The sequence below is a fragment of the Astatotilapia calliptera genome, chromosome 7 (genome assembly GCF_964374335.1).
Source record: "Astatotilapia calliptera chromosome 7, fAstCal68.1, whole genome shotgun sequence".
Taxonomy (NCBI): Eukaryota; Metazoa; Chordata; class Actinopteri; order Cichliformes; family Cichlidae; genus Astatotilapia; species Astatotilapia calliptera.
The window spans coordinates 19702572-19718217 of NC_137428.1; the positions used below are offsets into that span (position 1 = coordinate 19702572).

At 40.9% G+C, this 15646-nt stretch overlaps 2 protein-coding genes across 8 annotated transcripts; one reads left to right on the plus strand and one right to left on the minus strand.

The window, feature by feature from the left end:
* On the minus strand, positions 1-9829 carry ark2n (arkadia (rnf111) N-terminal like PKA signaling regulator 2n). Of its 6 annotated transcripts, none has more exons than XM_026173472.2 (5): positions 9579-9801; positions 7856-8761; positions 880-1050; positions 331-442; positions 1-212 (listed from the first exon to the last, which is right to left on the minus strand). In XM_026173472.2, exons 2-5 carry the CDS (start codon positions 8694-8696, stop codon positions 23-25), a joined length of 1314 nt encoding a protein of 437 aa, XP_026029257.1. In that variant the 5' UTR covers positions 8697-8761; positions 9579-9801; the 3' UTR covers positions 1-22. The 6 variants fall into 6 exon arrangements, with proteins under 6 accessions (XP_026029257.1, XP_026029256.1, XP_026029259.1 ...); XM_026173471.2 differs by having other exon boundaries at positions 7856-8764; XM_026173474.2 differs by lacking the exon at positions 880-1050 and having other exon boundaries at positions 7856-8764; positions 9579-9809.
* A 664-nt stretch (positions 9830-10493) lies between these two features.
* On the plus strand, positions 10494-15409 carry atp5fa1 (ATP synthase F1 subunit alpha). 2 transcript variants are annotated; one of them, XM_026173475.2, is made up of 11 exons: positions 10494-10655; positions 11774-11852; positions 12031-12200; positions 12586-12759; positions 13085-13251; positions 13799-14099; positions 14194-14418; positions 14488-14595; positions 14690-14834; positions 14946-15096; positions 15183-15409. In XM_026173475.2, exons 1-11 carry the CDS (start codon positions 10596-10598, stop codon positions 15259-15261), a joined length of 1659 nt encoding a protein of 552 aa, XP_026029260.1. In that variant the 5' UTR covers positions 10494-10595; the 3' UTR covers positions 15262-15409. The 2 variants fall into 2 exon arrangements, with proteins under 2 accessions (XP_026029260.1, XP_080159728.1); XM_080303602.1 differs by having other exon boundaries at positions 10615-10655; positions 11774-11849; positions 12027-12200.
* The last annotated feature ends 237 nt before the right edge of the window (positions 15410-15646 follow it).

Genomic DNA, 15646 nt, shown 5'->3' on the forward strand with positions numbered 1-15646 from the left:
TTTTTTTTTTTGTTTTTTTTTATTAAAGTAGGTATTTGTGTCCGCCGTCCTCGTCCAGCGTGAGGTCCACCACTTCAGGGGGGGACACCCAGTTGGGCTGAGGGGAAACAGTAGTCCAGAGCTGTGATTGATTTGTGCTGTTTAACTGCTCCCCTGAGTTCTCTTTCCAGGAGGACAAACTCTTTATGACCCCCCCGCAAGGATGGGCGCATCTAGATTTGAAAAGGAAAGAAAAAAAAAAAGTAAAAAAAAAAAAGTAAAAAGTTGAATTCAGTGGAGGGGTGGGCAGTAACAGTAGAATTTTACAGTTTCCCCACTGAAAGTCTTTACCGTGCTTTTTCTTGCACTCCGACTATTTCCACCTCACTGTCAGAGGAAACAATGTTAATCTGGCCCTTGTGCTGAGAGCTCTCCTTGTGCGACAGCTCTGCCTCCATGTGGCCTGAAACAAATGTAGAGGAACACAGTCATGCTTTGTGAGGAGGGCCGAAGCAGTAGAGCGCTTCAGACCTCGCTGACACGTGAAGACAGCAGCTGCTTTGACACAGACACACAAAAAACACAAACCCCAACACAAAACAGAGATGAAGCTGACAGTGGTGTTTGTAAAACTGACTGGACAGCATGGAGTGACACATTAGATGGCTGCCTTTATATTCATGTTCTGTCGGCTGCAAAAAAGGTCAAGACTTTTAGTAACATCAAATGCCAGCTGGCGGTGTGTGGGATAAAGAGTGCTTCAAAAGTGTCTTGCTGAGATTAATAAGACCGCCTCCTGCCACACGGCACATTTCAGCTTACTGATGACAACCCATGCCTTTAAAATGTCCTGCCTTCACTGAGAGGATTGGAATTTATTATACCGGGTTTGTAACTGACCTGAGGTAGAGCTCAGAGCTCTTATACACCCAGAGTGAGCTGCCATATCCTGGCCTCTGTGTGTTTTTAGCTCATGCTTTATCACCGTGGGCCGGACTGCCTCCACATTCATACTCTCGTGGTTAGAATCAGTGTCTGAAATATCATAGTGACCCACTACTGGAGGCCCGTCTGCAGAGAACAAAGAAAACACTTCATTATTCAAATCATGCCTGGGAATAGTGCGACTTCTGTTTGAATGAGAGACTGGACACTGCTTCCACAGACCCGCTAAGTCTTAGCATCTACAATAGACACAAGAAAACCCCCATTGGTCCCCCGTTTCCCCTGAAGTAAAGGTCTACATTAACTCTAAAATAAAACAATGCATTATACTCTTATAAATGATGGTTGTATTTGAAGCACATCAACAAACCTTTTGTTCTTTCCATTTATTGCTTTTTAAAATAACAGCCATTCACATAAAAACTACACTCGAGTACAGTCGTTACAAAACACATTTCAAAATAATCTTACTCAGTGAATGAAATGTAGTGGGGATAGTCAAAAAAACTAAACAAAACAAAGCCAAACAACAGGAGTGTAACTAGAAGAGCGGGAGCACATAATTGTTCTACCCTGTAAAAAGGAGTCCCTGGGAAAGAGAGAGAGAGACACACAGACACAGACAGACACACACTCTGCTATCCAGACATCTGTGGGTGTGTGAGAGGGGTTTTGTCTGGACAGCATGTACTGTGAGAGAACACTGCCTATGAATAGCTGATATAGGTAGATACTAGGGTTACCAAAGAAACCAAGCACTTGCCAATATAAAGGCCATGTATTAGAGATAGAAAAGCACTAATGTAGACCAGGTTAGTGTCTTTGGTAAACAATGGACTGTCCTTGCTGTTGTTTTTAATGCACATTTTGATTTCATGCACAGGCTCTCGTTACTGTGCTGACAAAACTGTTGATTTAAAAGTCATTCTAGTTTTAAGGAGTACAGGAAAGCTGACGCTGGATCTATTTAAATCCGTAATGGCAAAGGAACGCTTTACAAAACAAGCAATCTTCACACAACATGAAACCGTTAGGTCAAGGGAAAACAAGGAAAAAAAATATAGAGATAAAATGTCCCGTCAGTCACCGTTTATCAGCATAAGGAAAAGCTATAGCTTGCACACGTGCTGCTGATGTAAACTAATTTGGCCTTGCACATTCTATATACTAATATACTCGCATGCAAACAGGTGGGGGAAACACGTCGCTTAGCTTTAGGCTCTGTAAAAATGACAGTCATAGGGCTACATATACACATATAGAGAACACTTTTGAACATCTTAACTTTAAATATGATCAGGCCAAAGATTCCTTCATCAGTCTCTGTGATGGTTGTTAGCAGTATTTAGAAATAAGACCCAAATGGTCATCTACATCAGTGAAAACAGTGTGGGGGGGGGAGGGGGGTTCAAGGAGGATTGTTTCCTCCCCCCTTTCAAAGACCACAGGATGTGAACCAGAAGGCCACTTGATCACATAGATCTCACTTTTTCTTTTTTTAATTAGAAAAAAATCCGTAAACATTGCCATGCACCATACTGCAGCTGTATTACTGCTCTATATCTGCACGTTTGATGCCTGGGTTTTCAGTTTAAAGTCAAGATGCGAATACGCAGTGCCTGGTGGGGACACTGGATAAACTGGCAGACCAGTGCAAACAAAATTGAAGTAGACAAATACCCATTACTATAATATGACTGAAGATTTGAGGCCAATGCAGCCAATAGCCACAACAAAAGAACCCATGCCTTATATGATGTTATAAAATCTACACCTAAGCTACTAAAATAACCACAAGTTTTCTTTTCCAGATTCCTCAATCACTCGTTTCATGTTACTGCGCAAATGCAGTGCCAGCAGCAAATGTAACAGAAAGGCCTTTATTTAAAAATGTAAACACGTCTAATCCTTAATATAGATTTTTAAAAAAAGCAAGAAATTGTGTGTGTTAGTATATTGTGTTTATATTTATAGGCATATCTATGTTTAAATGTTCTGTTAGTAAAGCTATGCCACCAAAATAAAGGTTGTCACAAGATTTTCCTGAACTGTTTACAAGCAAAGTGCAAACAGTTCAAGACAAACGGGGGGTATGCAGTGGTAAACCTGATTCTTAAGGAAACAGCACTATAATGCTTTACCCATCATGAGTTCAGAATGACAAGGCACATGCTATTACACAGCAGCACCCCACTTAACACTGCAATGATGGCTACCCATCATTATAGTTCATATGCTGAATGAAAGAAATAAAACAGTTACTCTGTATGTGTCAAAGAGGGTATTCAGCTGGTGCTGAAAAAAACGAAAGAAAGAAAGCAAAGCAATACAATAAGAGCCCTGACTCAGTCTATTGAGAAGCCATGTTTCCGTGTCACAGATGCTGCAGAAATCAAATAGGTGAGTTGAATTTTTCTCAGTGTCAAATCTCACAGTGATTCAGTGCCAGCACACATGCTGAGCCTCAGGGGCCCGTGCTACTAAGCAGGATTCCAAGCTAGTTTCAGGTTTTCAGGGTTCCCCCGCTTCCAAATTCAGTTCCTTCTGCGGGTACACTGCCACATTAGACCACACCAAAATACACGACCTCCTGAGTAGGTCATGTTCAACATAACAGATGAACGTATATAAAGCACCAACTACTGACCAATTGGTTGTCTTTTGTGAAGATCCTTTGGGCTGTACAGCACATGTACTGAGTGGGTTTTATTTCACTTATGCCTGTGAGCATTTGAGCCCATTTCTTCTTTCCATATGTCAAGACTCTTTAACTGATTAAATTCCAGTGCTTAGACCTTATAAAATTTGCAAGAATTTAAAAAAATATTTTACCCGATGTCATTCGATTTAACATTACCCGGGTTGTAGCTGAAACAACAGAGCTAAAATTATCTAAATAAACAACCACAGGTAACACATGAATTTGAAGAAATACATAATTGTAATTCAAGTTATATTTTCTTGTTTGTCAGTGATGGAGCATCATCACTAATGGGCCTTTTAGTAAATTGCACATTCACACAAAATGCAATTTTATGCCAATTTTTCCTCCTGGCTTTTTGCCTGGATTACATTTTTAATTTTCTTCATATCAGGATTACTGTTTGTTCTGACTTTAAGTGGCTATAGTCCCATAGTCTTTGCAGTTGGTCATCTGGTGCCACCATTACGCATGTTATGCGAAAATGCTCATAGCTGGGTTTAATTAAAACAAACAAACAAACAAACAAAAAAAAAAAAAAAAAAAGAACCCAACCGATTACCAGACTCCATGTGACTGTGTTTGCTAGGCTTAACAAAGCCATATAAAGAAGACATGTTAAACCTGCTTCATAGCACGGGCCCCTGGTCTGCACAGAGTCAAGTTCAAATGACCAGTTCAGGCCCAGCTGCTGCTGCTGGTGGTGTTTCTGTTTAGTGCCCTCACATCCTTGAACGGGTATACCCCATTGCTTTCTGCCTTAACTATCTCTACACTTGCCGAGATCAAAGTAAGAAACTGCGAGGGGTGAAGCAGAAGTGAAATCTAAACATTCAAGAGACCAGGGTCTGGAACACCTAGATTTCCATTCTGAGTGACAACTTCAGGGTGGATGTTGTTGTTGTTGTTTATAGGGGTGTGGGTGAGACTGTTGTTCTCTCGTGCCAACATGTAGGCAGCCATAGTCTCTGCAGACTCTGAAGATGGCAAAAATGAGCTTGGGGGGGAAGGCCGTGCCCCCTGTGAGGCCTGCTGCTGCCCTTCTGGGCCGTCACTCGAGCGCTTGGAAGAATCGTTGTCCGAGTCGAGGTGTGCAAGCTTTTCCATCCAGACGCGGAAGCGCTCCTCGGTCTGACGCTGCATCACAGCAAAGCGCGTCATGGCCTCCTCCAGAACGCTGCCGATGCCGTTCCTGTCCCACGAGCCGCTGTCCAGTAACCCATGAATCTGGGATCCCACTCTGGATCTCTCCGAAGCACGTCTGAAGCCAGCTTTAAAGACATTGAGGCCAAGCCATAAGAAAATACAGTAGCACTTTCATGCTTCGGAGGTGGACTTTTGCATTACAGAGAAAATGACAGTTTGTTTCAGGTAACGTGCAGATCGACTCTTTTCATGCTGATGGACTACATCATGCAGTTGTAGCACTCAAATCTGTGTGCGGGATGTAAAAAATGGCTGAAAACATTTCATGTCCTACAGATCCCTGAAGGAAGATAATTGGTGGTCTGAGGGTGACTGATCGAGTGATTTGGAAAAGGTTTAAGATTTTAAAGTAAATGCAACAACCCAAAGCAAAATAACTTCAAATCTGAGCCACAAAAGCAACAGACATAACTAAGAGATAGACTTTATATAAACCAAAGTACCTTTACTAATACAAAAACAATTTATTACGGATCATCTATGAAACACAAGAAACTAAAATTTGATTTTAATGTAAAAATGCTACGGTAATAAAATACATCAAGCTATACGCTAAAGAACACAATCATGATCAAAAGATTATCCAACAGTAAACCGAGTGCTTCTCTTCCGTTGGGAGACCTTTAAACACCAGCCTGATAGGAGCTACTTCTGGAGAATTCAACTCACCCAAAAGATTTCTACAACATGTAAGCAAACTCACGGGGTCTAACGTGCATGCAAGCGTTACAATCAGCGTTTGCCAATGAGTGTTTATTCCAGGTAGACACCTCTGGCCCACAGATTCGCAAAAAGCCATTCTCAATTAGATTTGTATATATTTGTATGCATTTACACTTTCAACAGGATGACAAGAACTCACGGGCTCATCTAAGGTGTTGCAAAATCATTTAAAGTATAGGAAAGCACCCAACTACATTTCTGACATGATTCACTGTAGGAGGAGTGAAGTGTGTGATGGGTCAGGACAAAAAGAATATTGAAACATTAAGGAATATTTAGTAAGGACAGAAATGCAGGAAATGCAATACTAAATGCCCAGCAGTTTTCATGTGAATGAAATACTTGCTAAACTCCCTCTAACAAAACAGACTAATTACTTATGAGGTTAGGCAATCTAGTGAAACACAACATTAGATATTGGATTTTATGTCCTTACTCATGTATAAGCCAGTATTTCTACAGCTTACTGACACCAGCAGTGACTGCAGAGTCTTGCAACTCAGTGAGATCATAGTATGTCTATTTAGAGCAAAGGCTGTGTATATTAATGGCTGACTTGTTGAACTGCAGAACTCACAGTAATGGTTACATTAACTCAACTCTTTTTTTACCACTCTGAGCTGGACAATGTTGATTAGACTCCCATAGCAAATCATCAGTAAGAAAGAGTTTCATGACAATGTTTAAGTCTCTTTCAGACATGGGATATGTCAGATTGCTTGCTTTACCATTCTGTTCCAGTCCTGGTTATCACTCATAAGACCCTTTTCCATCAATACCTACTCAGATCGACTCGGATCGACTGGTTTTCCATTACAATTTAGTACCTCCTAATGTGTGTGTGAACGACGCGATTAATATGTGACATGAACGCTACAACAAAGGTGGACGCCGAGGCAAAAATATACCTGCTACTCGGTCTGTGGCTTTTCGCCAGACTCAGGGACCACGGTTTTTTGTAGCCATTGTGATGCTACTGACCAGCTAATCAGTGGCATGCAGTCTGACGGCATCACATTTTAGTACCTGCTCGGATCACTGGAACCCCGGCTGAGCAAGTACGAAAAAGTACCAGGTACCAGGCAGGTACTATGACCTAACAGAAAACTCTGAAAACTGTGGCGAAACGTGCCGAGTCGATCCAAGTAGGTACTAATCGAAAAGGGGCTTTATATTGTTAATTATATTATTAATGTTGCTTAGTTGTTTAAAGCTTCATTGATATAACAGTGATGGGGAGAGCCATGGTATGTGTGTCTTATTTGCAGGATTTCTCCAGCCAATCAAAAAAAAAAAAAAAGAAAAGAAAAAAAAAAAGCTTCCAAAGAGGTTTTGACCTACCACCAAAGAACCAAAGAAGAACAATCAGGTGATGAATCTATATTGAGACCATTTTTTAATGATCTTTAATTTACTTTAAGCTTTAAATATAATTTTATATACACTGTTGGTTTATAAAGTGCCAAACAAAGTGACGAGGATACTTTCAACTCTGAAGAAGTGTAATCTCCTTTTTTGAAGACTTTGTTTCCTCCTTCATCATCACAAGGACCAGGTTCTGTATGTGTGAGTGTTTGCTGTAGCAGCTCCCAAATACAGCATATAGACTGTGTGAGAGCAAATGAGCTTTATTCTGGGTTGGAAAAAGTGAAAATTCTTCATCATGGATGTCTTACCAAGACAAATGCTAAGAGAGATGTGCAAAGTTGCAATTTCATTAATGCAACTGCATATATTTTAGACTTGTGTCATACTGACAGTGATATGCAAATGCAGGTTGAACCTACAGCAGCTTCAGCCTGTAAGAGTGACGCTCTGTTGAGACTTCTAGATAAAACTGAACAGAATGATTGTCCAGCCAATGCATTCTAAGATGATGTCTGTCTGACTAAAAACGGTACATGTCTGAAAGGGGTAATGCTGTATTATGACTAGGTGCTGGTCCTCTAAACATATACTGTATACATCTAAAGACAACTTGAATGAATATAGACATGGATGGGAAAATAACTAAGGAAAAAAATGACAAAACAAACAAAGCAGCCCTGTTATTGATTTGATGTTAGGAAGGATTTGTACAGTTGTTGTATCAGTTTAATGATTTGGTTGACAATTTTTTTTTAACTCATGCAGGCAGACTTATGTCTAACTGATCAGTAGTCAATACTTTCTTATGTTGTAAACCAGTACTAGTCTGCAATGTGAGTTAGAGATTTATATGAAATACTAAGTGGCTGCTAGTGGACAGTGATGGTAGTAGTACTGAGCTCTTAAGCATGCGTTGTAAACATCGGTTATTACCTGGAATATCTGTCTTGATTGTCTTGCTACCCCCTGAGGTGTCATCATCCTCATCCTCGGAGGAGCTGGTGCTGGAGTCACAAGTGAGCTCGCTGTCACTTGTACTGCTGTCCTGCAGCAGGTTGTACTTCTTCCGTGCTGCTGCCTCTCGTTTTTGCCTCAGCAGGCGCATTCGCTCCTTGTGTTTCTGACTGCGGTGACCTTTCACTTTTGAAAACTTGCCATTGGTTTGTTTTTCCTGGCCTCCTGCGGCTGCTATCATGGTGGGCTGGCAGCGGTTCTTCTTTGCAGCCATTGTATTTGGAGGCACCTCACTCTCTGAACGTGACCGTCGAGACTTCCTTCCCCCTGCAACTGTGGCAGATGCTTGCATTCCTCCTGCCTGCCCAGGATCACCTGTAGCTTCCATGCTGCCCTCTTCCTCTTCTCCTATGGGAGGAGCAGCACCTTCTTCCCCTGAGGAGAGTGTATCAGAGTCAGCCAGGTGGCCACTGGATGAAGGCGAGAGCATGCAGGGGTTCGAGGAGTCACTCTCGTAGATATGACGAGACACGGGTTTGTCACTTCCTGTTGAGGCATGCTGAGACTCTGGTGAGTCTCTGCGAAGCTCCTTCATCAAGCATGGCATGGACAGGAGACTCTGCTCACCTTCTGTATTCAAGGGGCTGTCCGCCTCCTTTTCCCTTGGGGGCGAACTGGTACTGGTAGTGGTTTCTGTTTTCAGATGCTCATCCTGCTCTGCTTGAACAGAAGCTGTGGCTGATTGAGCTTCATCAAGGCACTCTGAGGGGCACTCAGCATCTACAAATTCTTCTGCCTTTTCTGAGTCAGCCATCTTCATGCTAGTTGAGCCCAGCGGCCAAAGGTCCAACAAGCATGGACCAATGTCCCTGGACAGGACCTCACCTGCTGGAGGAAACGAAGCATCACAAACTTTAGTTAAACAATCTAAACAAACTTGAAAGAGAATAACAATTGTTTTTAAACCTTAATTCTTTTAAACAAAACAATTACTTTTACAAAAGAATTATATGAAAAAAAACACAACTTAAAATAAATATCTTGCATGACACATAAATTCTTTACTACAATATTTATTTGGAAATATTTAGGAGACTGAATAATTAACAATTATTACTATAACCGTAAAGTTCTTAAATCAAAGCTATACCCTATACTAAAATAAATAAAAGTGGAATATTATAGTTTACTACTTCTTCCTTTCTAATCCAATTACTGCTTTAAGTATAAAAGCACACAGACACGTTAAATGTCGGACAATATTTGGCCAGAATATGTTTTTAACGGTATTACTAGAAGGTGCTAAGCATCTGCTTTAGTTTTAGATTTCACAGACAGCGAAAACGACCCTTTTAAACAAAGGTTTAAACCCATTAAAGTACCCGTGTAAACTACAGGATGTTTATTTGTTCCCGGATAAATTACTTCAGTTAGTTGTGTCAAGGGCTAGCTGGAACTAGCACACCCTTTTAGCTGCACAGTGAAGCTAACCTCGGTCATAACCTTAAGATTCCCAAACTTGGCGACAGGCAGACGTGGAAAAAATATTCACGTTGCAAGATAGCGGCCTATCATTAGCCTAAAAATGGAAGCGCTACGAATCCAGCCAGAGCTGTAACAAGCAGGATAATGTCAGCAGCTATCAGTCAAAAGCGATAACCAACTTAGCCTTTAAAATAGCACTCGGCTAGTTACAACTTACCGCAGAGTTACTTATATTCTTCTTTTCCAAGTGTCACACTCGACATCTTCAGTAACGTGCAACCTCTCTGATATGTGATATGTAAACTGTGCACCGCTGAATGCACTTGACTTATTTACAACTTGGAAGAATTTGAATGTGTTTTGACGCAGAAGACTCGCAGCTCCGCGAGCCCTGTTTAGCAGTTAGCTGTATGTTTTTTTTTAAAATGTCTCCATCGCTCACAAAGCTACGTGCGCCACTTCCGGTATGCGCTACTTAGACGAGCGCCCCCTATTGTTCGGAAATCAGCACTTCTTCTTCTATCGGCTTCTTTCCCCAAAGGGGGTCGCCACAGCGGATCATCTGCCTCCATCTTACACTATTCCGAGCACCATCTCTGTCACCCCCACCCCTCGCCCTCTTTCTCTCTCTTTCCATATATCCGCATTATTCCTTAGGTTAATGATCTGTGGAGGAGTAAGCCACATGTATGTTAAAGTGTTCGCAGAAAGGAAACTGTTATATGTCATAAAAATGGCCTTCATATATTTATGTATATGTATATATGTGTTTTTGTTTTGTTTTTTGTTTTGTTTTTTGTGTTTTTTTTTGTTTTTTTTTGTTTAGTTTCTTATTCAACCTTTTCGAGATGTTGTTGCACTAATGTTGTCTCCCAACGAGAGATTGTAATATGTGCATAAATTTAATTAAAGTATGAAAAAAAAAAAGATCTGTGGAGTGGAGGAGCCACAGGAGCCGTCTTTTAAAAAACATAAAAATTAAACTGAAGTACAGTCAGTATCCAAATGATTTTATTTTACTGTGATCTATGCAGCTACCGACACACTTTTTAAAGGGAACCCGAAGAAATACAACAAAATAAAGTAAAAAAAAAAATAAAAACTACAAAAAGTCTGGAGAGTGGTTTATTTTGAAGTACTTCCGGGTTGCGGTGACCTCTCTACAATTTGCTGCCGTGTCCGCCATCCTTCTCTCTCCTCTCCAGGAGCAGGACAGACCTCGTAGGACACCAACATGCTGTCAGTTCGCGTCGCAGCGGCTCTCGCCCGCAACCTGCCCCGCAGGGCTGGATTGGTAAGCACCTCTACTTCTATATGTGACGTTTTTGTTCACTTCTTTAAGGAAAAACAAGAATTTATTCGCACAAAACCATGGCGGCTGTTGTGCGCGCGCACGTCTTTGCATCGGAGGGCACTGGGCCCTTCACAGTGCCAGTCACTGTTGCTAACATGTTTGTAGTTGACAGACAGCAAAACCCAACTTGAGGAGTCGATAAATGAAAAAAAAAAAGCAAACGCTGGTCCACGTGTTGCACTGCTAGGCGAGTGTCAGTGGAAATGACAAAGCTGTAACTTGGTGTTGAAGGTCAGGTTTGGCCCCTTCGGTATGACAGCTTTAGTCATAATGTATTTATCAAGCAAGCTTTGTACAGTTCTTTCAGTACATAAAGCAACATTATGGTAGACATTTCACTGTTCTGGATGGATATTATAGACTCGATCTGTACCAGTCATCGGTTGAGATTGTCCTATGACTCTATGACCTGAAACCTTTTATATACAGTTTGTCATACTTAGAACCAGCCCAACCTTTTATAAAATTTTAATATAGCTGCTGTGATTAAATGACACGGTAATGCATGGTGCAGTAGTTCATGTGTATTCTGTATGTAGCTTTTTAAATTTTATTTCTGCTTGTCACCTCTGTGACTCAGGGGGCTATAGGTGATTTAAATCCAGTGGCAGTGACACCTAAAACAAGTCCAGTCTGTAATCTTTACTTTGGTCACTTATTTTTTTTTTGCTGTGTTTTCTGTATTTTCACAATAATTGGTGTTGAGTTGACGGTTGGTAGAAAGGTTCCCTAGCAGCTGGGGATTTTATTAAGTTTATCATCTACTTTTTTATAGACAAAACATTAGACATTTCAAAATTAACAGCACAACAAATCTCAAAAATTATCATACAATGTAATTAATAATGAAAGACAGGGGTTTCATTATTATTTTTTATAATGTTCATTTGGAACGATTTATTCCATGATTGACATCATGACCTCTTTAATTTTAGTTTGCCTAATAAGCTGCCAGTTTATATTTGGTTAGACTGTTTTTAAATAATTAATGATTGAAAACTGCTGTATTTCCAGCCTGGATAAAACTAATTCTTTCGCTCTTTCTTGATGTGATAAAGGTATCAAAGAATGTTGCTGCGGCTTGTGTAGGAGCCAAGAATCTACACACCTCTAGCCCATGGCTGCAGAAAAAAACAGGTCAGTGTTTTGGGAAGTCTGCTTCAGCCTAGAATCTAAGAAATGAATTATTTTGGAACATTTCTCCCCAGCAATGTTTGAGGAAGAACCACTATGTAAAGATCTCACAATATCTGTCTTAATTAGTTTCATAGAACTTTATTAACCCTGAAATGTAAACACTCATTATACATTACAGGCACTGCTGAGGTCTCATCAATTCTGGAGGAGAAAATCATGGGAGCTGATACCAGTGCTGATTTGGAGGAGACTGGTCGCGTACTGTCTATTGGTGATGGTATTGCCAGAGTGTACGGTCTTAGGAACGTGCAGGCTGAGGAGATGGTGGAGTTCTCCTCTGGTCTTAAGGTGACTATCTAAGTCTTACATAATGACCTTGTTTAAATACCACGAGTGAATAAAAATATTTAAACAGTTTCTAGATCATTTTAAGTCAAAGGTGTTTGGAGAATGATAGATTTTTACTTTAGCAGCAAAGAATATCTGTAAGCCACTGGGTAAGCATACTGCCTCAAGTTTAAATCCCAGGTTAATGTGTTGTTCCTTGAAATGATAACCTCTGATAATAAGTGGATCTGTTGGCAGAAAATTGAGTTAAAGATGTGGTTTTGATTAGTCTTTACCCACATACTGTCCTTTAAAATGGATTATTAAACACAGTGGTTGTTCAAGTACTTTGCATGGTAAATTCATGCAAACAAAGGTAATAATGGTTATTTGTTCTCCTACCCAGGGTATGTCTCTGAACTTGGAGCCTGACAACGTTGGTGTCGTAGTGTTTGGTAATGACAAGCTGATCAAAGAGGGCGACATCGTCAAAAGAACAGGCGCTATCGTTGATGTGCCTGTAGGCGAGGAGCTCCTGGGTCGCGTTGTGGACGCTCTTGGAAATGCCATCGATGGAAAGGTACCTGTCAGAAAACCAAGAGAGTCTTGTTTTCCAGATTCTAAATTAATTGCGTCATTGCTTATTCTAGCCGAACAGCACTTGAAACTTCAAATATTATAGTTTATGATCACATGGTTAAATGTAGAGTGTTAGGTATGTTTGATAAATGATTGAAACTGCTGTTTAATAATCTATTAGTAAACTGAGGAGTTGGTTCATTAACTTTCAACTAAATTTCAATATGTGTAAAGAGATTTTTGTTCACCCAATTTTGCTTGGCCTTTGGCTTTGTGGAGTTGATTGATGGTACACTTGATGGTTTTATACATCATTTTCTCCACAGGGCCCTCTGGGCTCCAAGGTTCGCAGGCGTGTGGGACTGAAAGCTCCTGGTATCATCCCCCGTATCTCTGTGAGGGAGCCCATGCAGACCGGCATCAAAGCTGTGGACAGTTTGGTCCCCATAGGTCGTGGACAGCGTGAGCTCATCATTGGAGACAGACAGACTGGGTAAGAGGCTCAAAGTGAATAGCTGAATACGACAGAGTATTTGATGGGATTTCCAGTCCCTTTTAAGTGCTTCTACAGTAGTGGAAGTGACGCTTCCAAAGAAGGGGTCACAGATACCCTATTATTATAATAAGTTGTTGTTGTGTTTTTTAGCACTTGACCATTATTTTTTTCACAGACAAGTTTTTTTTGTTACTTCATAAATGACATTGTAAACTCATTAGTTCATATTAAGCTAAGTTCTGCCAGCTTTGTTTCATGTTTCGTTGCAGATATGATGTCTCATGAAGCATCTGATTGTTTTTTGTCAGATGGGAAACCAAATGTGCAAAATAATTCCATATATCTACATGAGCTTACATCACTGTGAACAAGGTGTCATTTTTGTATGCTGGAAGCTAGGATTTCTATTGTGTTTATGAATAATGGATTAGAAATACACTCTTTATAATATAATACACTTTTTTTTAGACTGTTAGATCTTCTAAAACTGTTCTAAGCACAAAAATGTGAACTGGTGGTTTGTGTATCCTCATTTGTCTTGCAGAAAAACTGCCATTGCCATTGACACAATCATCAACCAGAAGCGCTTCAACGATGGGACTGATGAGAAGAAGAAGCTCTATTGCATTTATGTTGCTATTGGCCAGAAGAGGTCCACAGTGGCTCAGCTGGTGAAGAGGCTCACTGATGCCGATGCCATGAAGTACACCATAGTGGTGTCAGCTACAGCTTCTGATGCTGCTCCACTGCAGTACTTGGCTCCCTACTCTGGCTGCTCCATGGGAGAGTACTTCAGAGACAATGGAAAGCACGCCCTGATCATCTATGACGATCTCTCCAAGCAGGTGAGTTTATTTGGTCTCATGCTACAGAGCGTTTTTTAACACAAGCGTAAAAAACTGTGTTTAAAGTCTGTGTCTGGTTCTTGCTTTCCTGCAGGCTGTCGCTTACCGTCAGATGTCCCTGCTGCTCCGTCGTCCCCCCGGGCGTGAGGCTTACCCAGGAGACGTTTTCTACCTGCATTCCCGTCTGCTGGAGAGAGCTGCTAAGATGAACGACAACTTCGGCGGTGGCTCCCTCACAGCCCTTCCTGTTATTGAGACACAGGCTGGTGATGTGTCAGCCTACATTCCAACTAATGTCATCTCCATCACAGATGGACAGGTCAGTGAGTTGCCTTCCCTCATTTTAATTTGGATCCTCAGCCACCATTAAATATGTTTTCTCCCGCAGATCTTCTTGGAGACTGAGCTGTTTTACAAGGGTATTCGTCCAGCTATCAATGTCGGTCTTTCTGTGTCACGTGTCGGATCTGCTGCCCAGACCAGGGCCATGAAACAGGTTGGTCTTTCAGTCTTGCCTAGTTCTAGTCTCTCAACTGATTTTTGTGCTGGGAGTCTTTCACATTAACTTCATTTTTCCTGTCCATCATCAGGTGGCTGGTACCATGAAGCTGGAGCTTGCCCAGTACCGTGAGGTGGCTGCCTTTGCTCAGTTTGGTTCTGATCTGGATGCTGCCACTCAGCAGCTGCTGAACCGTGGTGTCCGTCTGACTGAGCTGCTTAAGCAGGGACAGTACTGTGAGTATTTGCTGTTTGTATAGAAAATGATGCATCCATATTAAAAAAAAATAGAATTTATCCATTCTGCAGTTGTCTTACTTACTGTGCCCATGAACTTCCATCTTTCAGCTCCAATGGCTATTGAAGAACAGGTAGCAGTCATTTATGCTGGTGTGAGGGGACACTTGGACAAAATGGAGCCAAGCAAGATCACCAAGTTTGAGAAGGCGTTCCTGCAGCACATACTGAGCCAGCACCAGGACCTGTTGGCAAATATTAAGTGAGTTTAACATTTCTAAAGCAGTAGCAGATTCTTTATTTTTAATGCATTGGTTACAATACATCTCAATCTGTTCTTCGTTGCAGGGCTGATGGCAAAATCTCTGAGGCATCCGATGCCAAGCTCAAACAAATTGTGTTGAATTTCCTCTCCAGCTTTGAGTAAAGTGGTGCTTTTTGGTCTGGTTGTTTTCATGTTTGCATAGTTCAGTGTCAGTTATACTTTCTATGAACTTAAAAAAAACAAACTCAAAGGGCACTTGATCTTTAAATGTATAGATTTCTCTGAACAGAGAATAAAGTATTCCACCTAACTCTGACTCAGTTTCCTTTTTTGTTTTTACAGTACTGCTGTTATGTGGAGCTTTTGTATTTTCCCAGTTGCCTATTCTTTAATCATTTACATGTAAGCATTGAGCTAAAGCATTTATTTAAAACTGTAGCAGAAAAAGAACTGCTGCAGTTGTATATCCCTCAAATTTCAAAAGACCAGCAATGCAAATAGTTCTCATTTGTATTCATATGATCATACACTCAAACTTTGTTTCAGT